Below are 25,291 nucleotides of genomic sequence, written 5' to 3'. Positions count from 1 at the left end.
TCTACCTTCAACAAAATATAAAATGATTTAATATAAGAGAGTTTGTAAGACTCGTGTTACTCTACTTTGTATTTGCTTGTCTTTGAGCGCTTACTGATCAAATTAGTATAGTTGAAATTCCAGTGGGCTTCAGAGCAGGACTGTCTCTGTATTTGAGCTCAGAGTCAAAATACTTCTGGGTATATTCTGATGCTTACCAAGCTTTATCCTCAAACGAGATACTGTGTATACAAACTGGTGATTAAACTAGCAGTCTTTTTGTAAGTTAGCAGCATTGTGATGTTAGAGCATAAAACACATGCTGCATGTTTATTGAAATTAGAGTTGTTTTAGATACCCAACTTTGAATGTTTTTGAAGAGTTTCTAAAGCCTGCCATTAAATTATACCCTTTGAATACTGAGGAGCATCTCATTTCCCATATTAGATGAATGGATGCCCATTACCTTCCAAAGGGTTATATTCAGTTTTCTTTTGAACATAGCAGATTTTCCAGTTTAGGTGAGGTAAACTTTTCCTTTCTAGAACTGAAGGCTGCCTGTCCTTTACAAACTCATGACTGGGCATCGTAAGAGGAGAGAGTTCATTTAGGTGCTTGAACAGAGACATGCATTCTGTGTCCTGGAAGTGTGCCTGCTGCTGTGTAAGTGGGTGGGAGAGATAAAAGAAATATTCATTCTACCGAACTGAATGCTGTGAAGCTTTCATTCAATCTTATCATAAGGTAGGTTCTGTTTTAAATATATTGCCATACATATAGTTATATATATATAAATGCGTGTGATGGTAACTGCTTTGAGCCAAGGGAATGCTGAAACTGCTTCCACAGGAACTTGGCTGTTCTCCTTTAGAGAGCCTATGAAAGAGTTGCCTGGAAAAAAATGCTGCAGTTGGTTTAGGAGCCTAAGAAAGGCAAGGAGGGGAATTATTGTGATCTTGATGATCATGCTGTAAGTGAATCCCTACAGGTCATGATTAACACTCTGAATGTCACCAAGACCAACAATTTATATAGGTCCAACACCTCCCCAGTCAGGCACACCACTGAACTGTGGTACTCCTGAAGATAAGCTTATCCTGAATTAACAGCAATCTCTGAATGGTTTTCAAATAGAGTGCGGCTTGGTGATGACAGTGTGGGTAATGATAGCAAATTTCCTGGCTCGAAACAGTCAGTCTTCTAACAGATGCGTGTAACTTAATAAAACTGTTGTACCACAGGTTATATTTGGTATCGCCTAAGTTTGCAGGCTGGCTGTTGATAAAGGCTTTCTGTTTACCTCAATTTGCCTCTGTTTGGTGACCACAATTACTTGGTGACAGCATTTCGAAATTAATCTTCAGGCAATACTTGGACTTCCCCTCGAAGTCTTGGCTATATTATTTATCAATTGAATACAAGTAGATGTATCTTTTAAGACAGTGCCATCACGTCTCTCTCCACAGTACCTTTTTGATCAACTTTTTGATCTTGGTTTAGCTTCCAAAGCATTTCTAGAAATGCCACTTGAATGTTTTGTGATGAGAACAGAGCACAGCCAAACCTGTGGCTGTGTATTCTTCTTGTTTAGCTGCTGCTGTTGGAAGCAGCATCCTGGGCCACACGAGCATCTTTCTGAGCCAGCAGGGCTTTTCTGAAGAGGCTTGTTGCTAAGTTTGGCGTGCTTGTAAATGAGAATGAAGTTATTGGTCAGAAAATACTATTGCTATTGAATAAAACAGTGATTTTTTTTCCTTGTAAAGAACACATTTTGTGTAGTGAGTGCATTTACAGTAATCTGTTTCTCATGCCCTCCTGAAATAGCAACAGAAAAGGTGAAGCAGTATCACGCTGATTTCTTTGTCAGTAGTTACATTAGATTTTTTTTTTTTTTAATAGAAATATCTCTGACTGTAATGTAAAGTATCATTGGCAACATCTTCTGAGCTGAAATCTGTCAATTGGTGTTTCCTATGCTGGGGATTTGACTTGACAGTAACTCTCAGCACACAGTTTTTTAGACAGACTGTTAGGCCAAATGTTCATTAAGACTATACAGCCATTTTTCAAGCTGTTCATATAGGTTTATTTTTCTGAAGTGATATTGAATGTGCTGTAAACATAACATTTTGGACAGATTTGGCTGATGACAATTGATAGAGTTGCTCTAAAATGTTTTTTTACGTCCATGTATGGTTAAATAACATGAAATGTGGAATTGTCACACTGTGTGGCTTGTCATCACCACCCAAACAAAAGTGGTCTTTTGTACTGTGCTCTGGTGCCCCAAATTGGCACAAATGAAATATTGTTCTAATATTTTAACCTGTTAAAGATGTGATAATCATCCTGAATGTTGCAACCCACCCCTGCAGCAAGTACATGTGGAAAATTTTAGCTAACGTGAAGGGCCAAGTGTTAAATCATATACCTGGGCCCTTCTTCTGTTAGTTCCTGTAGGTAGGAGATATTTTTTTCCAAGATACAGCTTTTATAAATGAGGTGCAGGCACACCACGTCTCATCAAGCATAAGCGTTAATGCTCTGACTAAATTGTGAGTTGCGTTATTTTTGTTTTTAGATGAAATATCTCTGTCAGATATGTGCGATTAACACCGTTGTCTGTAACTACTGCTTCAGCTACTGGGCCATCAACTTAGAATCAGGGCTAAACTTCAGAAATGCCAATACCAAACATTTCTCTTAATAGCACCCAGGTATTTGAAGACTGTTGTGTCCTAGAGTGCAGAGTCACCCAGCTTTACTGCTTGCTCCTTTCATCAAGTTCTTGGGCTTTGCCCTTGGGAGAACATTTTGGGAAGAAAGAAAAAGGGAAGGCTGAAGGACAGCAGCACATATTGAGATCTTAAGGACAGAGGGAGAAGGTATCTAGACTGGTTCTTTCAACTTCTTGAATGATGAGACATCTTTAGTGTTCCTTTAACAATCTTTTAGGTGATAATTTGTGTAAAATGTTTGAAACCAGCTCTCCTCACCCTGTATCCCACCAACGCAATATGAATGGCTAGGTGCTAACTACTGAACCTTGATGTGATGGGTTGCAATCCTGCTTGGTTCTGAGTGGATTGCAAAGCTAGTTGTGATCCTCAGCTCCCTCAGGTTCCGTAGCTTGCACCAGTGGGTGTTTGCTGGACTTGACTTGATCTTGAAACCTTTTTTATGCTGTTCCTCATGATATTTCAGTTTACCATCATTTTTACACTCCCTCAATGGTGACTTAGAGCTTTCTGTCCATAAATAAGCTCCCCCCTTTTTTTTTTTCTTGCGGTTGCAGGCAACTCCACTGATTCTTGAAAGTATTTTTCTTTTAAATGGAGTTTTATGTAATAGAGCTATTGAGTATCAAAAGGTATTATTTGTTGGTGAACTTGACACAAGTAGTATTGAAGCTTTAGGAAGAGATAGAATTCTTTATAGGATCATTTTACAGAGCTTTAAAAATAAACAGGCTTTTGGTCTTTCTGACTATCATGGCTGTGATGGTATTGCTACTAAATTCTGGAAATTCTTGCAATTTAGAAAATGTTGTAACCAAAGTGGTTCAAGTTAAAATATTTTATAAAATTAATGACTTCATGATTAAAACTGAATTATAAAATCACTTAATCTTGAAGTGGATTGAAACCTCTCTTTATGTAACAATCTAGACTTTCATTTTTATTATTTTATGCCTGCGGAGTTCTAATGACATTAGGGGATAGCTTACACTGCACAGAGGCATTTAGATCCAACCACGTGATGAGTTTCATTACAAAATCTATTAATAGAAACCTTAAATTTTAGTGGGCAAGAATTTAATGTTGGACTTGACAGTATGCCTCTTTAAATGTCTTGGCCGTCTCGGAAGTGTACCAGCACCATTGTATTTTGCTTTTATACATACTTTAGATGTTATGCCTCAAGCAGTTGTCTGGTTACCTCTTTTGACCCATTTTGTTTGTATTTGTGACAGAAGCTTTGAGGATTTTAATAATATGGGGGCAAAACTAATATGTGGCTTAGCTGGAGGAGGGACAGGCACATTTCTGGAGTTTGTACGTATTGTAACACAAGTTAGGCAGCAGTAAAAGAGCTAATTTTTGCAGTGAAAAAATCCTACCATGCATTCTTCGCTTGCTCATATGTGGCTATGTTTCAAGAAAGTGCGTGTAGGAGGGAAGGGAAAGGAGAATGGTGATCTTTCTACAGGTGTATCTTATTACCAATAAAAGCTTCATTAATTTGTGCTCTAAGTGAGTAAGCTCTGCATAAAAGAGCTGTGGTCTTGTGCTGAGTAAAATACTGAGCAAACAGCTTTGTGGGGAACCTTAATATTTTGTTCTATGTCAGTTTTTAAATGTGTACTGAATAGTATGTTTTGACTACATTTTTTTTTCCCATAGCATATCTTTTGTGGTTTTAGCTATTATGTATGTGTAGAGTAGAAGCTGCCTGGTTTCTCGTGCACAGTATTCATTTATTATATAAACCCTATCTATTCTGCAGTATACATATTGTCACTCTCCTTCCTATGTTTTTTTTTTTTTTTATTTTTATTTTCTAAGAGTGCAAAACTGGTGTGTTTGGTTTGGCTGAAGGTATGCCCCAGAGCCACACACCATGCTGATAAATGTTTGATTTCCCGCTAAAACATTTCCTTTTTTTTCCCCTTGGTGACGTGATGGGAGGATGGATAGCACACTGTGTACTTCGCAATAGGAAGGTATTGGGGCCTGCTGAATCTGGTAGTAAGGCTGCTGCACCTCCATGTCCCCAGGGTCAAGCCTCCCTCAGCAGGGAGGCTGAGCATGTCTTTTTGATACAGACATACTTCTATACTGCGTGGCCAACTGCAGAAATGAATGCAGGCAGAAATATTTTGCATTCACACGAGCACGGGCAGCACCAAAAGCTTCACTCACGGAGATCTTTGGCTGACGAAGGGTGAAGGTCTGTTAGTGGCACATATATACGTGTACACAAACGCACCCTTACCCCTCAGCTGGCTTACACACTCAGTGTAGCTGTCCCTGGTGGATCCCGGCTCTTTCCAAGTGCTGGCAACTGGGCACATGAGCCTCAAGGCCTGCAGCCCTAGCCTTGGACACAACTTCACAGGTGTGTGCATCCCTCCAGTAACTGTGCTAAGGTACTTGGTCTATCTAGTACCTGGCCCAGGATCCTTGCTTTCCCTACGTGCCCCATATGAGTGGGGGTCTCATTTGTTCTTTCCAAAACCACCTTGATCCCTTTCTTTTCCTCACTTCTGTCGTCAGTTGGACTGTATTCCCTCAAAGTCTCCTGTACACGACTGTGCAACAAACACTTCCTGCACTGTGGTGCTGGACCTAGAGAAGACCTTCCCACATTCCAGTTTGTGCAACAAGTGCTCCCCCCCCCCCCCCAGCTCATAATTCCTGCTTCTTCGTTTATTGATAACATTCTTTGCTGTTCCCTCTCCTTGTTTCATTAGTTATGGATGACAGGCTGAAGTTCCAGGAGGGAAGGAGCAAAGGGAATTTGTAGAGAAGGCAACTGCTGTTTCTGTACAGATTTAACTTTGGTTAAGACAGAAATAAATGATGACAGGAGCATGAGAACCAGGAAAAGCAGGTGTTATACTGGTATGACATCTGCTGTTCCCTCAGATATTCATGTTTTTACATCTCTGACCTTTATTTCCTCTAGATACCTCTGCTATTTCTCTGTTCTCTAAGTAATGCTTTATTCACATCTTGCTGGCATTCTCCAGCCAATGAATCTTTTTATAACATTTTCTTTTTCCTATTATCTGGCTGAATGGGAGATCCCAGAACTTTGTTCATAAAGAAGATTGGGTGGGTAGAAGGGAATGAGCCTTAGAAGAATGAAGAGAAACCTGGATGGAAATCAGAGCTGTCTTATCACAGTTTGTAGCTGTGAAAAAGAAACGCATAAGGGACAAACAGAACTGAGATGTAGCACAAGAGATAAAGGTGAATCTTAAATCTTAATCTTATTTCAATTTTACTGGCTGAATCACAGAGTTTCCCTATCTTGAAATCTTTGTTCTCTTCAGAAGGTGTTTTGAGGGTCAGGGAAAAAAAACCACCTGTTTCTGCTTATTTGGAAAAGAGATTTTTGGGTAGAGAAGATGAGGAGGCTTGTAGCTTGGCTTTGTCAGAAAGGTCTAAGTAGGATTCAAGGAATGAATCAGAAACTCATGGAGGAGGTGATGAGGTGAGACAGAAGTGGGATTGAGACAGGGAGTACATGATAGAGCAGATACTGATCTGTAATCCTGTTTTTGAGAAGCATGTGATTCTGATTCCTGTGGGAGGTGAAGGGGAAGTTACTGAGGGATTTAAACAGGAATGTTTTATTTAAATTATAAAAATAATAAAACACTTTTACTCAGCACTGCAGCTCTAAATAGAACAGCTGTTCATTTCCTGCATATTGTTTCTTTAATGAGTGATTTAGAAAGTGTGTAGGCTGCCAGGGCCATGCATGAGCAAGGTGCCAAGAACTAATTAAGGTAGAAAGTCCCGGTTATGCCAGTGGACTGTGCAAGGTGCATGCTCTTACAGATCAAGGATAGGTTGAGAGAATGGGTCAGAAGGTGAGGAATGAAGCAAATGAGTAAGAACATCAGGTCACTAGGACAAAAATAATTTTACAGACACCTAAAAAAATTCTTGCCATACCCATAAGGAAAAATCTCTAAAGTGAGGTGGCTGAGATTGCATAGAAATGTTTTATTTTCTAGCTGGCTATTCATTACAGTTTCAGTTCATGTCTTAGTAAATCAGTACAATGCCACTAGTGATCCCGAGTATTAGAGAGACTACAAGGTGTTTTTTTGCTTAATGTCAGGTAACATGAAGGAATTTCAAACTATGTGTGTTTTCAAATTCCGAGTTGTGCATAGCTCCTATAAACCTCCTGTGAGGTTTGAGTTCTTTGACTGGTCCTGAAATAACTGCTTCAAAGGCATCTGAAAGTCAGGTTAGTTGTAGTCCCTCCTAAATTGTCATGTGATGAGCAATAAATAGATCAAAAATCCCTAGGGAGCACAGGAGGAGATAGGAATAAATACTAGGTTTTCACTGTATCAAAATGGTTGTATTGTGTCCACAGAAGGATAGATTTTTAATTGTTTTTTAAGAGAGGCAAAAGATGCAGATGATAAACTGGTTTAAAGATATTCTAAGACCAGACAAAAACAGATTTCACTTCTTTCTAGCTCAGCTAGATGTTGGGCTAGCATGATGGCAGACCAAATTAAATGTTGGAAGGTGTAAGGTAATGCATGGAAAGAGAAGTTTGAATTACTTCTACATGTTGCTGTGTTCTACATTGACAACTTTTCCCAGAATAGACCAGCATACTCTAGCCACTTCAGAAAAGCTTCTGCTCATTGTGAAATAGTGGCTTTAAAAAGAAGCTTACAAAGTGGTGTAGCAGCTTCTGTGCATTGTATAAATCAGTGTTCTCACCTGTAATGTTTTGCTGGATGGTCTGACATATGACAGAAATAACACATTACGCTTAAAAAGCTGTTAAAGGCACGGAAAAGCTATCATATAGGAGAGGAAGAGAATTTGGGCCTTTTTTAGTGTGACTGTGAGATGACTAAAGGACGACTCAGTATTTTTCCTCCAAAATCTGTTTCAAAGATTCCACTTCATCCTTTTTAATGGTAAAAGGATGAGTTACTTACGTATGCTGAAAGGCAACAAGTTTTTCTTTAGCATACCTAGCAAGGAATGCACAAAAGCATTTGTGTGTATACGTGTTGTTGTTATTTAACGTGCTTAACGTGTTATTACTTGGCATGCTTAAACAACGGGTGGTTAATGGATGGAGCCTGTTGCTGCAAAATGCATACGAGAGGAGCTGCTTAAGATGCAGAATGTGAGCGGTGTGGTTTTCTGGCTCTACTGGTCAGTTTGGAAATAATGTACCTTACCTGTGGACCTTGGGTTACCATTTGATAGTGTTTCAAAGCTGGTGTTTTCATCAGTGAAGTTTCCCTCTGTAATTAGGTGAGAGCATAGCAGGTCTGCTTCTGCATTGGGTTCACCTGCTCTACGCTCCTTCCTCCTAGGTTTCCTCTTCCATTTTTCCTCAGAAGGAAAAAGAGGAGAGGGAGGAAGGGATGGGAAGTGATGATGGAAAGCAGCATGGTGCTGCTTTCCAGCCCCGTTAATATTGGGTTTAGCCACGTATCAGGGAAGGCAGGGAGTACATAACAGGTTCTGTCTTGAGGCAGCTGCCAAACTCGCTTCCTGTGCAGCTGAGACTGGGTGAGATCCCTGACTGCTTTGGCAGGGGTAGACAAAAATTGTTACAAGGACAAATTTTTGCGATTTGTTCCTCTTTATCTTCTCTTCCTCCCCTCATCTTAAAAGAAGCCTGTGTGCCTGACACACCACCAAGAACTGTAGTCACCACCACAATCTCTTACTGTGTTCTTACAAATTTGGAAAACCAGGCTCTTGTCCCATTGAAGCACTTATGTTTATTTTCCTGGAAGCACTGAATGCTGCCATTTTTTCTCAAGTGAAGTTTGGCTTTAACAAGAAATACTGGCTCTAAAATGTTCTAAAAGATGAGATGTATCCTTGTGCTTCAAGAACAAGCTATTCCTTATGTTTCAAGGAAATGTTCTTTGTTGTTGCTGATTTACTTCAGCCTGTGGGGTTTCATGCACCTTGCTCTGATGGTGGATGATGGTGGATGAAGATGGATGTTCGTAGTTTACCTGGGATGAATGGACTATTGTTTGGTCTAATATATAGTTATCCCTGTATTTTCTGTGTTAACATGATGTAAGATTGGGCTTGGAACTGAATGAAAGTGCTCAGCTTCTGCACCAGAAAGATGTTAGTGTTCTAAAAATGTCTTAAGAAGTAGGGTGGGAAGAACATGCAAATGGAAGAGCATGCAGAAGGAAACTTAGAGAGTTTATATATATATAATGTTTTCAAGCAGTAGACTTGGGAGGGATACCTTGCTTTTTCTTTTTAAGACAGGAATTTTATCCATCATTTGAACATCCATTTAGCTGCAAAATTGTGAAGTTTTAGGTTAGCCTGAAAAACATTTTAGCTTTGTTTTATGGGCAGCTAGAATCGGGATTCTGTTATAACAAGTATTATAGCAACAATCTGTAAGTTTGCTGTAGCCCAAAAGAAGAAAGGTGAGGGGTGTTGCAGAGTGGAAGGGAAACAGATGTGATAACCAGGTAGGTCAGAAGTAGTCAGGACCGAGATCACAAGTTTTCTGATTCTTGAACTTGGTGCCTTCATTCTGCCTCTCTAATGTGGTTGCCCTTTAACTAGGTATTAATGAATAAGAACTTCTGTATGTAAACTGTTTTCTTAGAACAGCTTGTGCAACTTCTCTGTGTCTATGATCTTCAAAATCATCATGTTCCTAGGCTGTGTTAGGTTCTTCTATGCTGCATTGAATGAAAGCAGCTTCTTTCATCTCAGCTCTGACCTTTGCTATAGGCACCCGTGTATCTATTTCCAACGATGACAATAAAGCTACCTGCTGCAAAACTTGAAAGACAGCCCTGGACAACTTGAAGAGTAGAGGGCAATTGCTCATTCTTTAATGCGTTCTATGCAAATGAAAGCATGTGTTCCCATTTACCTCCATGCAAAATGCAAGGTGCTTATTATGAGTAAATGAAACCAGTTACAGAAGAGAGTGCATGTTTGACCTCTCTCACTTGCACGTGTGTTCAACAGTGCCTTACTATATGTAAGATGAAATCTGTGGAGGCAGGAATAAAGACTTTCTTGAAAATGTTTGGGCTTTTGGAAATTAATTATGCTTTAAATCATGAAAATCATGCATTAAAACTTCATATAAAAAAAAAAAGTTTGCATGGGAGGCTAGAGATGTCATTTGCTTGGAGAATTCTGTCCCCTAAATACATGAATCTTAGAAGCACAACATCCAGATTAGTGATTATGAATTTTGTCACTGAAACACTCCTTTTTGAGAAGGTATTCCCCTGTGACATTTCTAGAAGATTATAAATAGTCTGCTGTAAGAAACTAAATGATGAGTAAAAGATGTTCTCAAAATATAAAAATATAACTAATGCTTAAAGTTCAGTGCAATCAAATATCTTTTGAATCTACTGAAAGGGCCATTTATTGCACATTAGATGTTATTCTTGTCTCAGTTTTTGTACTAAAGATAAGCACCATGCATGCACAGTATTTTTACTTGGTGCTATTTCTGTTGGTCTTAGTTTCCTAGTTTTCTATTAATACAAAAATCAGTGGTATGGATACATCTTCTGTACCAGAAAATGAGAAGATAGAGAAAGCAAAGGCTCATAATCTACTATCCCAGTTACATTGCTGTTTATTTCCAGGCTTTTTAGCATTTGGAAATGGTGTTTTGATTCCTCTTTCAAGGTTGCTGGCAAATATTCAGTTATGATAGGAGAACAAGCCTTGTGTGTTACAAATCAGTCTGCCTGTAATGTAAAAAGAAAATGTATGTAATTAGGGATTTTTTTTTAGTGTTTGTCATAGTGATCTTTTCTTTATAACCAAGCGCAGTGTATCTGTCAGTGGGGTCTGAGGCTGAGGGAAAGAAAAATCTGAAATTCTAACTAAAAATATTTTAGGTTCAAGAATTTTTCCCTTGAAGTGGAACAATATTGCTACCCTATTTTGAGAAACTTTTAACAGAAGATGATATGAAAGACTGAGCTCATCACTGTTAACAAAAATAACCATCATAACTATCTCTTGCATTGAGACTTAAGCCAAAATATGTTTTTATGTGGTGGTTTGGGCACAGTTCTGATAAAGGTGATGCAGGAAAATCCTCAGGGCAAACATGACAGCATGATTCTCCCTTGTAGATCAGATAGGCACCACTAATTATAGTACATTACTTGATCAAAGTGACCCTTCCGTCACCTTGTTTGCTTTGTGAATCGTGTCTGCACTTTGCAACCCAGAACATCCTCCCAGATCCATCCCCAAACTTCCATACCCCTCAAAACAAAACAAAACAAAACAAAATGCCTCCCCCCACAAATGTTTTAAATAATAATTAGTATTTCATTCAGACTAATCTTCTGAAGTGGTTTCTCTTCTAAAGTCAGTTTTGGAGCAAATCAGATACTTCCTGTAAACTGCATGTGGTTGTAACTGTCTTGGATGCTTAAGTACAGACAGTGATGCTAGTTAAATAGCAGGCATGTAAAGCAGTTACTTTTATTTTACATTCCATTTTAATCTCTAACACTACTTTCCAAGTCAGGAGCTGCTTAGTATTTTTAGAGATCATTTCGTTCATTCAAAATACGCCATTATCTTGATTGTTTGCTTGTTTTCAACTGAAAGTGCTCTGCCAATAATGTAGCTAGTACTAAGGGAATGTGAAGGAACAGGACTGTATCTCAATTAAGAGTCTGATTCCTTCCTCTGATGCTATAAAACTGCCACCCACACCTGTATTTTTAATTGGATTGGGCTCATTAGGATAAAGGATAAATTTGCACATCCAAGTCTTCACTACACAATAGCCTATAAACTCAAAGACTCTAAAGATATATTTTATAAGATGCATGGCATTATGTTCTAAACTTGCAGCTCATGGACATTTTAAAATCCAGTATAGCATCTGATTTGTGTGTATTTTAACACTGGAACAGTACATTTAACTTGCACATCTTGTCCTTGTAAAAATGCTAGCAGAGCTGAATTTCCTAAAATTGGAACTTCTACATTTTATCCCACGGATGCAAGTGTTAAAATATTTGTATCTTTTAGTGGTTTTATATACATACTCATAAGCAGCATAATTTCAATGCAGCACAGAGTTATTTCACTAGAAATTTAACTAATTTGTTACAAACCACAGTTTAAATTATATTACAGATGCATTGAGATAGGAATAATAATAATAAACAGCTAATTTTGATGATCTCTGACCAATCTCTTAATTTCATTCTTCCTTGTGCCATGGCACAAACAGGAAGTTCAGGAATTTAGTTAGCTGAAATAGGTATTTAACCCCTAGAAATACATGTTACATTTTACTGTATCTCCTCAAGATTTGTTTTATGACTTGTATTAACATAACTGCTGCCCTTTGATTTCATTTTAATGTCAGAACTGGAAATACGGAATATCTATAATTAACAAGGATATAACTCTCTGTCTTGAGTGTTTGTATGTTGCATTGTGTTGTGATTGGATTCTCAGGCATTTCACACACAGAATCACACAGAACTGTAGGGGTTGGAAGGGACCTTGAAAGATCATCGGGTCCAACCCCCCACAAAATTTGCTTTCCTAGGTTATTCTCTTTCCTAATGTTACTGATGTGTTTTTTCCTCTGCATGTTATAAAAATATTTTCTTTCTTTTTTAAACAGCACACTGTTCATTTCTCTAGTCATAAGCTGGTTTGATTTTTTTTTTGGCTTATTTGTGTGCAAAACAGTGTTCTGAGAAATTTTTTGTTTATGCCGTGAAAAGAATACGATCTTGTTCCCAAAACCTGCATTATATTCTTTAAATGCATCATTGTCACGTATCAGTTTTAATTTAGGCAAGGATTCATGAAATACATCTCCAGGAAATTCCAGGAAATCTCAAAATAGTAAGATAAAAATCTTGTCTTAAGCATCTTTCTATTGCAGGTAGCACAGCACGCCAGGATAATCTGTTATTGGAAAGATGAATGCAAAGATAAGAGCATGGGTTGGGTAAAAAAAAAAAAAAAGCCCAATTACTCAATTATTGTATCAAATTGATTTAAACCAGCAGAGAGAGGAAAACCAACAACAACAAAAACTTTATTCAATTTAAATTTCACTTTGCATTGAACTTTGTTATTTATAAAGGAGGTCCAGCTGAAGCAGATTGCAGAGGGACCTTTCCACTGTATTTTGAGTATCTCTAAGGATGGAAATTCTGCAGCTTGTTGGGGTGACCTGTCCTGGAGCTTAATCACCCTTGTGGCTTAACAAACAAAAAGTCTAACTCCTTTTCTCTAATCAGACTTTCATAACTTCTCACTTGGGTATTGCTTCTTGTGCAATTGCTGTGCAACTTCAAGAACAGCCTGGCTCTGTTTTCTCTGCCCTTCCATTAAACAGCTCTGGACAGTAATAAGCTCTCCCCCTCCACCTTCTCCTTTATGGCTAAACAAATTCAGAACCTCTCTTTGTAATACCACATGCTCCAGTCCCCTGGTCGTCTTGGTGGCCCCTTCCTCTGGACTTGTTCCTGTAAGCTAGTGTTCCTCCATTGTCACCTAGCGGGACAGATACTAAAGGCACCTGTTGCGTAAAGCAGTGCCAACTTGTGCTTGTTACTTTGGGAGCTAGGGGCTGCATGAAGTGGAGCGTAGCACTGAATGTCGTGAAGTGGAAATGCTGTGAAGAGATGCCTGTAATAAGTCATCCAGCAGCTTTCAGGCAGGACAAACCCCCTTGTCTGGTGTGGAGGCACGCCAAAGCTGTGTGGAAGGCTGTCACAGCTCAGTACTCTGACCAGGTTCTTTAAGGTAGTCCATGTGAGAGGGGTTAATCGTGCTACTGATTTAGCAGACAGACAGCAGCATACTGAAATCAGAACAAAAGTACAATATAGCAACTGCAGTATACAGTTAGATCCCTGTACAAATGTGACTCCCATTACTGGTCTCCCTAATGCGCATGCACAGCATGACGGGTTGCCCCAGTCACTAGGAAGGAATACGGGGGTTAAAGCCAGCTCGAGCCTATTGCTTTCTTCAGAGGTCTTTTATTTTTTTGGTTATGCAGTTTTTATAATTACAGTTGGAATGAGTTACATGTATACTTCCTCTGCTTTGCCGGGCTGTCTAGCTGGGAAAGGGATTGCTCTCTACTAATTATCTCAAGGAAGGCTGTTTACATGACTTGATGACCTACTGGTACAGCTGTACTCTGAAAACAGAGGTTACCCCCACCTTGTGCTGAGATAAGTTCAGTTTGCTTAACAGCACTGGGCGGTCATTCCTTGCATTCTTTGCTGAACTCATTGCTCTTATCCATCTCCTCTGAGCCTTCTTCCATGGTAGAGGTTTGTTGGCTAGTCACACAAGCCCTGCTGTATCTCCCAGACTGTTGTAGATATGTTCCTTTTGAATCTATAGGTCACAAATAACTAGATGGATGCCTGCCTGTAAGAGCTGCTCCTCATCTCAGAACTCAATAGATTTGTATTTTGGTCACATGAGGTAAGTACATCCAGCCACATGAGAGTGAACTGGAAAAAGATGAGGGAGAATTGCTGCAGGCAACATCAGTGTACTCCAGCCCTCATCAGAATCCTGGCAGGTATCTGAAGGGCCACAAGAGAGGGCAGCAGCCTCAAAAACAGGTTGATAACATAGATGAGTTACTTTGAAGTACTTGAATACTCCAGTGAAAATAGGGACCAAAGTTTTGGGCCTTACGTGGATCTCTCTTGAATACACAGGATACCACACACTACCTGGTCAAAGTCCTTGTTATCTCAGTGGAATTGGAAAAGTGGTTGTAGTGCCATGTACACATAGCCTTGGGAACAGGAGTGTTTCTGCAGAAAGGAGAATCAGGAGATGATCAGGAAAGTCATCAGAGGCTTATAAGGGTTAAATGATATGCTCTAGAAAATCTAGCAGTCATTCCAAGATTCATCACTACTACTTTGATGCAAAGAAGAGAATACATGATTTCTTATTTGCCATCTGTAATAATAATCTATTCAGTTATTCTGATTATAAAAACAACCACTGTGACAAGATTTTTTTTTTGCATAGAACAAGCCATTGGAAAGGATTTTTTTCCCCTTGTGTTTCTTGCAGTACGAAGCAGTATGCATATTGAAGTATTTTTGACTTTTACAGGAAAGTTAGGGTACCCCCTACTGGCTATTTTTGGAAATAAAGCTGAGCTATAACCTACTACTTCAGAGTGAGCAACAGCTGAGTTTAATCCATACTGCAATTTTAATATATTTTTAGTATGTTTTAGAGGAGTAGAGGAGTGTTCCCCCCCCCGCCCCCCGGTAGCTTGGTAGCCTTCAGCAGAGTGAATCTACCTGCAGTGCAGCTGTTTTAAATGCAGGTGGTTGTACAGGCTGAGGGGTTCAGTAGTACCAAAGGAAATAGCTGGATGTTATCACAGCTCTTGTTGCCTAGTAACTAAAGCTCAATGTATAATTTCAATGGGGCTGAATTTGATGCACCTTGTCTGTCTTTCCCTTCTTACTAGTGGAATGTACATACATGTATTTATAGACTAAAATATGTCATCATCTGATAGCTAAAATGTATTTAAATCTATAACTTTACAAACTCAATTACCATGATTTAAGGGCTGACTTAAGTTTCACATAATTAAGACAGACTTTCTTGTAGCATTTGTTTCCTGTTTTTATTAGTAAGCAAGCTTTTCAGTGTGACTATGCATAGAGATACTAAATTATTTTCTGCATAACATTCTCAAATTTCATCTTTCTATTTCTTTTACTGATTTGATTATTCTATATATTTTTCTACTAAATCCACTTACACAGCCAGGAATTGATGTCAGAGTTATTTGCTCAACTATACTGATAACCCACTTAAAATTACCTAAGACTGTTTGGATTAGTGAATTTTTTGTAAGCAGGTGTGAAATGTTTGATTCATTGAGACAGCTTGTGGACGTAAACACTTGCGTTGGATTTTCAGCCCTGACTTTTGATACATAATGTAATGATCGTATTTTATGCGATCAAATTATCTACACACTGTTTTAACTAATCATACTGTAGTTCCAGTAATGTAATTTCTATTGCCAGAATTATCTTCACATTTTCATAAACATATATGCTAATATAAAATGAGTTTTCTGGACTATTTTAATCTTGTCATTAATAGACTTCAAGCTTAACTGAATTTGTTTTTGAATTGCATGACTTTTGCTGACACTTGTTCCTATTCCTTCATGCATATCTTTCCCATTTAGTTTGTTAGACTTACTCGATATTTTCAAGTACTGTCTACGACTTAAACTAGTCTTCAGTTCTTTTGCTTGGTAGCATAGAATATCCTGAGTTGGAAGGGACCCACAAGAATCACTGAGCCCAACTCCTGGTTCCAACAACAGGACCAGCCAAAAATCAGACCATATGTCTGAGAACATTATCCAAATGCTTCTTGAACACCCAACCACCCTCTCAGTGAAGAACCTTTTCCTAACCCCCAGCCTGACCCTCCCCTGTCCCAGCTCCATGCCATTCCCTCGGGTCTTGTCACTGTTCCCAGAGAGCAGAGCTCAGCGCCTGCCCCTCCATTCCCCTCGTGAGGGAGCTGCAGGCTGCCATGAGGCCTCCCCTCAGCCTGCTCTGCTCTGGACTGAAAAAACAAAGGGACCTCAGCTGCTCCTCATACATCTTCCCCTCCAAGACCTTTCACTATCTTTGTAGCCCTCCTTTTGGCACTCTCTAACAGTTTTATATGTGATGTTGTGGCACTCAAAACCGCACACAGTACATGAGGCCACACCAGCACGGAGCAGAGTGGGACAATTCCTTCCCTTGACCCACTAGCATTGCCATGCCTGATGTACCCCAGGGTACAGCTGGCCCTCCTGCCTGTCAGGGCACACTGCTGGCTCGTACTCAACTTGCTATCAACCAAAATCCCCAGATCCCTCTCTTCAGGGCTGCTTTCCATCCTATCATCCCCCAGTCTGTACTTATAGCCAGGGCTGTCCCTTCCTGGGTACAGAATCCAGCACTTGCTCTTTTTAAACTTCATACTGTCGGTATTGTCCGAGCTCTCTTGATTTGTCCAGATCTCTCTGCAAGGCCTCACCACCCTCTGGTGGTGTATCAGTGCAGTCTCATTTTTTTGCCTTAATTTCTTTTGTTAATAGTTGATACCTGAAGCAAACTTCATTAAAGATATTCTTCCTTTTTGCAGTCTACGTTGATCCTCCCCTGTTTTACACATTTGGCTATAGCAGGTTATTGCTTCAAGTTAGGGATTAATACTTTGTGGAACAGAAAGATGGTTTTCAAGCAAGCTTCATGTATGGCAGGCTGAAGGGAGAGGAACGGCAAAAAATATTAAAACAGATTTCAGTTTTGCAAGATTATCATATAGTCCTTGATGATGGCAAATAGTTGATTCTGCAGACAGTTACTAAAATTAAAACTTGTTCCCAAGAGCAATAATTTATATGTATATTCTGCCACTTGCATTTAGTATGAGTTACACAGGTCTTTTTTACTTTACCCTGCTCTTCCAGCTCTCTTCCTGATCATCCAGTTTTGTTCTTCCCTGACTCTTTTTAATTCTATCCAGGTAATTGTTTAAAAAAAGTAATACTTAACAAGAGTAGTGCAGCCATTGTCTTTGGTGTATATTTTGCTGGCTTATTATTGATGCAACCCTATAGTATATGTTTTCTCTGTGTGTAAGCAAAAATTGCAAGACTTGGGTTCAAATCTCTCCTGTTGTCATCCACTGAAGATGCAAACTAACATTAATTTCATATTTGAATGTTCTAACATAGAAATAACGTTAAAGTAACTGTCAAAGACACCAAAAATAAAAGCATTATGAAGAAGAAGATGTAGTTAGCACTGGGAAATTTTACTTATATTTCATCTAAACCTGATGTTTAAATTTTACTGGTCAAATAGAATGCATGCTGTACTGTTCTTGAAATTCTTCCTTCCTTTTTCACTTTCTTTCTGAAAGTTGAAAGGACAAATATACCATTTACACTAGTTATTTGCTGGTATGGACTTTCAGTGAGCTGTGAAATGTTTTATATATTCAGACTTTTAAATCCCAGAATTGTCATTCTTTGGACTTCCTTGAAAACTGAATTAAGTCCCTGTTAGAATCAGTTGCATAAATATGCTTATTATTGATGCTAAATAAATAAATAATGTGGACAATGTCCCGTGCTTGCATGCAAACAAGTATACTATCATGGTCTAGAAAACTTTGGTTTTAAGAAAGTGAACCCTCCCAATGTTGAAGGGTTGAAGGTGAGGTGCAAATGAGAAGTGTTGGGAAGAGTAACTAGGGAACTTGTGAGTAAATACTGTGGAGGGTTTACATGATGTGTGAGAATTGTAATCTATAGAATGATTTTCCAGTGAACATGGTGACAGAGATGTTTATGATTTTAAATCTTAAATGGCATTTGCAGAGACGTGAATAATTTTGGTGTTGGATTTTAAGTTCTTGAGTCTTGTGATTCTGAAATTTTCCTCTCTTTGTTTTATTTATTTATTTTATTTTTATTAATGTTGACCAATACTCTTGTATCAAGTCAGAACTGAACTGAGATATTAAACACCTGTCGCTTCTTTCAGGTACTGCTCCCAGCAGCTGGTCTCTTGCAACTGCAAGATGTGAAAAGGACTTGCTGTGAATTTTTGGAATCCCAGCTTCATCCTGTCAACTGCTTGGGAATTCGTGCTTTTGCTGACATGCATGCGTGCACAGATCTCTTGAACAAGGCCAACACGTATGCAGGCAAGTTATCATTGTCATAGAAGTTAGATCGATATCTGTGTGGGGGGTTACACACACATGCGGATTCCATACCAATCCACCCACACTTGCCCAAAGGAAATTGAATTTCATCCAGGTATGCATCTTCTGAAGAGTGCATTTGATATGAATGTCTGTCAGAGAAGGAAAGTCTGCTGGCTGAAACATGGTTATAGTAACTGCACATAGGGGCAGTATTTTCATGGCCTATTAGGACCATGCAATTTGTAACCCAGAAATAATCCAGCCTGCTTAAAATTTTGCACCATAGTTTAGGGGAGAAAGCAGGAAAGAAGAACTAAAATTCTGGCACTAGAGAAACAATTGCCAAGAACCAAAGTTCCATCTATGATTTTCAGGACTGTTGGAAGAACATGGGGGAAGAAAGAAGATGAGGGCATGGGGGAAAGCTATCTGTAGCCCCTGTACTCTACTGGCTAAGTAGACGCTGTCAAGAAACATATCATATCAATATTATGTCTTGAGTAATTTGTCTTTTGAGAATCCTACTTACTTAGCCCAAAACTTCAAATTTCCTACTGTAAAGGGTACCTGTAATCTTATTCTTCTGTCTTGACACAAAGTGGATAGAGGTATGTCTTTGAAGTAATAATATAGCTCAACCAACAAAATGTTTTATTAGTCTAATTTCTACTTGCTTTTGAAGAACACTTGTCATTGATTCTCATTCTTTGCTGAAAAATGTTCTTAGATTCTTAATTTTATTACTAAAAGTACATTGCTATTGTCATCTTAAAGGCTGTTTGTCATATCTGTGAGAGGACTAGCTCGTGTCAAGTCTTCACATTTTCAAAATTAAGTTCTCATTTTGCTTGCTGTTGTTAATAAAAAAGCAATTCTGATTCTTTGGTGAACTAACAGAAGTGTTGTTGCAGGGACAAGGGAGAATAATTATTCCCTTTTTCTTGATGCTGGTGAGGCCTCAGGTGGAAAAATGCTGAACCAACCTTTAAGACAGATGCAAACAAGCTGAAGTGAATCCAAAGAAGTCTAACAAGAACATATTAAGAAAACAGACTGACCTATGACAAAGACTGTGAGAGAAAAGGGTCCATTCAGTCAAGAAACTAAAAGGCTAGGAGTATGAGAAGGAACACAAATCTTCCAGTACGTAAAGAGATGAGAATGAGTAAGCTTCATTTGTGAGGTATTCTTAAAGTAGTTTCATACATTAAGAAAAATCTTATTGTAAAAGTAACATTGATCAGGCAAGCTGTCTATGGAAGTTATGAACTCTCTGCTGTTGGAAAGCTATAAAGAACTGGTTAGACCAACATCAGATTTAGTTTGATCTAGATCACACCTGTGTGCAAATCTAGATGATTTGAAGTGCTTTGTAGCTTGCATTTCTATGACTCTGTGAAGACTAAAATCATTTTTTTTCCTTTACTTTCCAAATACATCTTCTGCTGTTGGAAAGTGATAATACAGAGAAAGTATTACCAAATCAGTAATTGTTAACATAATCTAATCCACCTGGATTCCCTTGTTTAACTGCTTTTGACACCAGTAAAGGTTGCATAATGTAGATTACTAAAAAAAAAACACAAACAAATCCTTAAAGCCATTGTATAAGCTTTGCACAAAGCAGTGAATTTTTAGCATAACAGTTTTAACATTTTTTTAACAGTTTTTTTTTTTTTACATTTAAGTAGCACTGTAGAATGCCTTGGGGTCTTGGTGTTTAAGTAAAGACTGAAGACATTACACAGAAGAATTAATTTTTAATGGAAGCTTTTTATGGTGAAAAAAGCCACACCCTTTTATAGGGATAAAATTTAGTAGCTAGCAAAGCAGTATATTTTCATTAGAGCAACAGGAGTGAATATTCGAAGAATAGGACAAATTTGTTTTAGAATATGCTGCTAACTCAGAAATCATGGATTGTCAGAGGTTGAGAGTTGTTCTCAGGTATGCCTCTATCTGTCCAGTCACAGATCTTTTCCTGTCTTTTCAGTGTCTCTTGGATATTTCATTCCTACTTCAGGTTCAGCAAAATTGAATTGCTTTTCATCTAAATATCTTTCCCTTCCCCCTGTCTTCCACTCACTGATGACTTCAGTGTTCTCCTAGTCATTCAGGTTTGTGAACTTAACAACTTTAACTCTCCCCTGCCATTTTCTCTCAACTACTCTGTTACTTACTCCCTTATTTTGTTTCTTCCCTCCTCACCAAATTTGTACTATGTCAAATTTCTCATTTGTTGCAATGCAAATCTACCTCTGCCTCAACTTCCTCTCTGTCTGCTAAGATAATTGTATTACTTTTGCAGTATTCCTTCCCCCCACCCCTCCGGATAAAATTCCAACCTCTCGCCCTTGCCTTTTCCAATTCAGTAGCACTACCTCCACTTGTATCTCTTGTATTTCTCTCCTACTTCTTTTGTGGTTGGAACTAACCTTTCTTTCTCTTTCCTCTGTAATAAAACCATCTTCTATTTCTGTCGGATTCCTCCAGAAAGTACTTTCCTCATATATGTTTCCTTTTTTATAGTCATATTCCTGGAGTCCTGCTGGCCCATACCATGAGCTGCCAGCTCCACTCCTACTGTGTTTTTGCAGTATCCGTGTGGTGAATTTTAAAGCAATGCACTTTCTGTTCTTACTCTTAAGATAATATACTGTGCATGGTTAGGGTGTGAGATACCTCATTGCCTGGCACTTTCTGCCCTGCCTTCGTTAATCCCTAGCAGTCTGTCAGACTTAGTATGAGAGCAGTACAGAAAGGAGAAGGAAAAAAAAAAAAAAACAACAAATCATCCTGGTAATGCTGCAGAGAAGAAAAAAAAAAAAGACTATATTGCTTTTCATAGCTTTTCTGAAATATACAATGACAAATTAACAAAATTAACAACTTAGTACAGAGTTTAAAATGACAATTTTCCTTGAATAGACCACTAAGTGCTTAATTCAGATGTCCAGATCCAAATAATAGCCTTTTTATTGTCATGAGTAATTTTAGACCTCATAAAAAGAATGATTTTGAATGTTTACAATTGCCTTAATTTCAAGAAAATCTGTTTTCCAGTATAGATTTTTTTGCCCTCACTTTCAGAAGATTATAGTTTCTCCATCAAGAATTGATATTTAAGGAAAAAATAAATGCAGTATGATTAGGTGTCCATTGAGAGAATTCTTGGTTGCTGTCTTAAATGTGAAACTGAGGAATGCAAATCAGCCATGCTCAGTAATATTTCATTATTTTAACTCAGTGAAATTGTATTCAAATTATTTATATATCAATTAAAAATACAAAAGAACCTTAAAACTCAATTCAAGAGCTATTCAGGTTGCTTTTGAAAGGACTAAATTTTGCGATGCATGTCTTAGGAGAGAAGTTCTAGTGTAGATGCAACTCAGTACTTTCTGTGATAACTGTGTTTTAGACTATTATGCAAAAGGTTTTAATTAAATCTTTTCTGCCTTTGAGTAACACCGTATCAACTGCAAAAGGCTGTCATATTTTTGATCTTTTATGCAATAGGAATCCAGGCTTACATTTATTAGCTAAAGTTTAGATAGTTAATGTTTTAGGGAATGCAGTTTCATATAACAGTGGCTTAATTTTAATTTTTTTTTTTGTTCCAACTTCTACTCCGACTATGCCTTAACAACTGCTTCTCTTTTAAATTACCTTTGTTCAATTTAGTAGTTGAAGTTAATATTTACGTAGATCACGGTATAAAAATATAAAACCTAAAACATTGGCGAGACCATGAATGCAATACTTGTTATACATGTTTGAGAGTACGGGAATTACGTACAACTTGTAACCCTCAATTATCAACAAACAGTTGTATCCCTTTTTAGGTTAATGTTTTCCCTCTTGAATTCTCAAGCATCTAAATGCCATCATAGCCATCATACATGTAGCATCTTTTTTTTCCCTCTGTTCTTGAGCAACTCTGTGTACTTTGTCAAGGCTCTTTCTCACAACTTAAAGACTTTTCTTCTTGGAAGTCTAAGCCAAAGATAAGTGGCTGTGCCATTTCAGAATCAGACCTTGTGTCATAGACAGCTGAACTCCTGTGAGCCTACACTGTAGGATTACAGGTTACAGAAGCTAGAATAAATACAGAAGAGGGGACTGATCGATTGAAAGAAGAGTGAAAATAGAAAACGAAAAGCACCTGGCTCTTTGACTTCTTCCACTCTTTGTTTTACTTGCTATTTTATATTTAGGAAAAAGAGGCAGTTAGACACTGCTAATAGACAATGATGGCATAAAAACAAATTGATGCAAACGTAGATAAGTTATAGATGCTCTGGAGCTTCCTTCCAGTGGGAGTGAAACCCAAATTCCATTAAAATTGGAGCTTCATAGTCCTGTGGTGGGGTTGGTCCTCCTGTAGCAGACTACTGGATTTCCATAATTTAGGGGAGCCGTTTATATGTATCTGATGCCTCTTGAGAGAGCTGAAAATAGTATGAACTTCATGCCAATTTCTTCGAGTTGACTTCTGTTACAATTAAACTTTCTGAGATGCCAGCTCTTCTGGTGACGTTCCCTAGTGCAGTCCTACTCTAGGTCTTGCACCTTTTCCACAGGTGGGCAATAGATCAAGCTGAGATCTTTCTTTTGCGAAGATTTCTACTAAGAGAATGTGGCACGAATGCTGTTAGTAAGCATCTGTTCTCAGTTTTAGCCTGTGATATATCTTAGGTAGTCTTAGGGCATGCTCACAAATTAAGAATTGTCTGTGGTGTGTTTTACAGTTGTCAAAATGTTAATTATAACCTCAAGATAGATTGGTAAAGCTTTTTAATCAGGGAAAGTGGTTTGATTCCAGGAATTTCGTAAGTAACATAAGCAGTAGAAATGCTAAATAGAAAATCTTAAGGGAAGAACATGATTAATCCACAGTTAAAATGGAAGAGAGCTACAAGAGAATAGAGTTAAAAGGGCTATGCCATCTTGGACTGGAGTCAATCTCAATGTCTTTTCAAATGATTTTTAACAAGAAAGAGAGGAAATGTAGCTCCACACCTCTCTAGGTCATGCCAGACTTAGGGATAAAACTGGAAAGGCTAATGGGACAGCCCCACAAGCCAGCTGGTACTCTGAAGCAGAAGAAATGCTTATTGTCATCGTATATGCTAAAAATATTTCTGTTCTATTAAATTTTTTGTAATGTTTCATTATGCTTTTAGCTAGAAGAGGTCTTCTGTAATCTTGTGAAAAGATAAAGTGGATTTCCAGTAATCCTATGAATATATTTCACTTAACTCTGTGAAGTTCTACAAATGTGGTCTGTAGCACCACAGCACTAGAGCTCTCACACAGAACTTAGCTCTTGAAATGCATTTTCGTTGCAGGCGAAGTTGATAAATGTAATTTCATTAATTGCATAGACGCACTGGGTTTGGAAAGGTTGGATTCTCTGTGGAAGAAGTGTCTCTTGGTGACCAGCGCTGCTTGGCTTTTAGCATCATGCTGAGAGGTCACAGAAACCTTTGGTAGGGAACCTTAGCACCAGCATGGATTGCTATATTGTACTTAACTGTGGGATGCTGCATTTGGTGTTCTGGTGCTCTGGCTAAAACTTTGAGCCCTGACTGGATTTGGGAAGTACGTGCGCCTTCTGCAGACTATTCTAGTGTACATTTGTACTCATGAGATTTAAAGGACATATTTAGCAGAATCTTTCTTACAATTCTATTCTGAGTAGCAACGTCTGTTGCTATGCTTCTGTTACCTTGGCTGCTATGAATTTCATGGCCTTCTAAAAGGCAGTTATTTAAGCATAAAATTGACAAGGAAATCAGATTTTTTAAAATTGGCTTCTGCAGCATTTAGCTTCTGCAAGTTAAGTTGGCAGAGCTTGTGTCTACCCCTCTGCTATAAGGCTGGTTATAAGGCACTCTTGACCACTGCCTTATGTTATGCCGTTAGCAAAGACCTTTTGTCCCAAGCCAAAAATACGACATTTTAGTTATTGTTTCAATTCCCCCCCCCAAAAAAAAACAAGTTTAAAACCTATTTGTTTCATTTCCTTGAGAAATTATCATTGTCCTTGTAAGTGAGCATAGGGCTCAGTTCCGAGTTCCACACTTTGCATCTCTGTTTTTTAAAAAAAAAGCTTCTTTTTGAACTGATAATTTTTTCTCTATGTTTCTGGGACATTCCAGGTGTTTTTGTAGTGCTAACACATCTTCTTTGGGAAGATCTTTGGGAGAAGATTTCTGGAAGTGAACAAAATATTAAAAAGTTTTCTGGAGTGTCATCAACTGCTGGAACACATCAAAAAGATATTAGTAAATGGCTGAAGCCCATTGCTGATGGAAAATAAATGGAGCAGTTTTCAACACAGAGAGACAAACATTGAGAAAGGCCATTGTCATAAAACAAAGTAGAAGATAGGTTACGGGCTTTTATTTTTTACCACCAAGATTCTCTGAAAGGTTTTTCATCTGAGGGAACCTAATAGAGACTTGTGCATCTCTGTTTATTCCATTTAGTAAAGGCAGTTAAGCCAGGTAAGGTTTGAGTATAGGTATACAAATGAGAGAAGTAGTGTTTGTGATTTAATCCACAAACGTTTGTAGTATGAAATGTCCCGTGCAAACTTCAGATACAGCATTCTTTCCTATGGGATTGAGAAATACAAAGACAGACAATATCTGTAGTACTACCAAGACCAGACCATGTATGTTTTGGACAGAAGAGGTAGGTCAAGCACTTACTGCTGATGTGTGTATGTAGAATACACATCTCCAGACTCCTGATGGAAAATAACAAAAAGTGGTATTTTTATA

General features: G+C 38.3%; 1 protein-coding gene across 2 annotated transcripts in view; it reads left to right on the top strand.

Moving 5' to 3' along the window:
* Positions 1-25,291, top strand: part of KLHL2 (kelch like family member 2) — a 56,330-nt gene that overhangs the window by 15,570 nt on the left and 15,469 nt on the right. For both annotated transcript variants that reach the window (XM_084286772.1, XM_084286771.1), the window contains exon 5: positions 18,335-18,497. In XM_084286772.1, coding sequence (XP_084142898.1) covers positions 18,335-18,497 — 163 coding nt within the window. The remainder of the gene's footprint in view (positions 1-18,334; positions 18,498-25,291) is intronic.

Source organism: Netta rufina (genome assembly GCF_964035555.1).
Source record: "Netta rufina genome assembly, chromosome: 4".
Lineage (NCBI taxonomy): Eukaryota > Metazoa > Chordata > Aves > Anseriformes > Anatidae > Netta > Netta rufina.
Note: the sequence above shows the minus strand (reverse complement) of the source record. Positions and strands in the feature narration are given on the sequence as shown.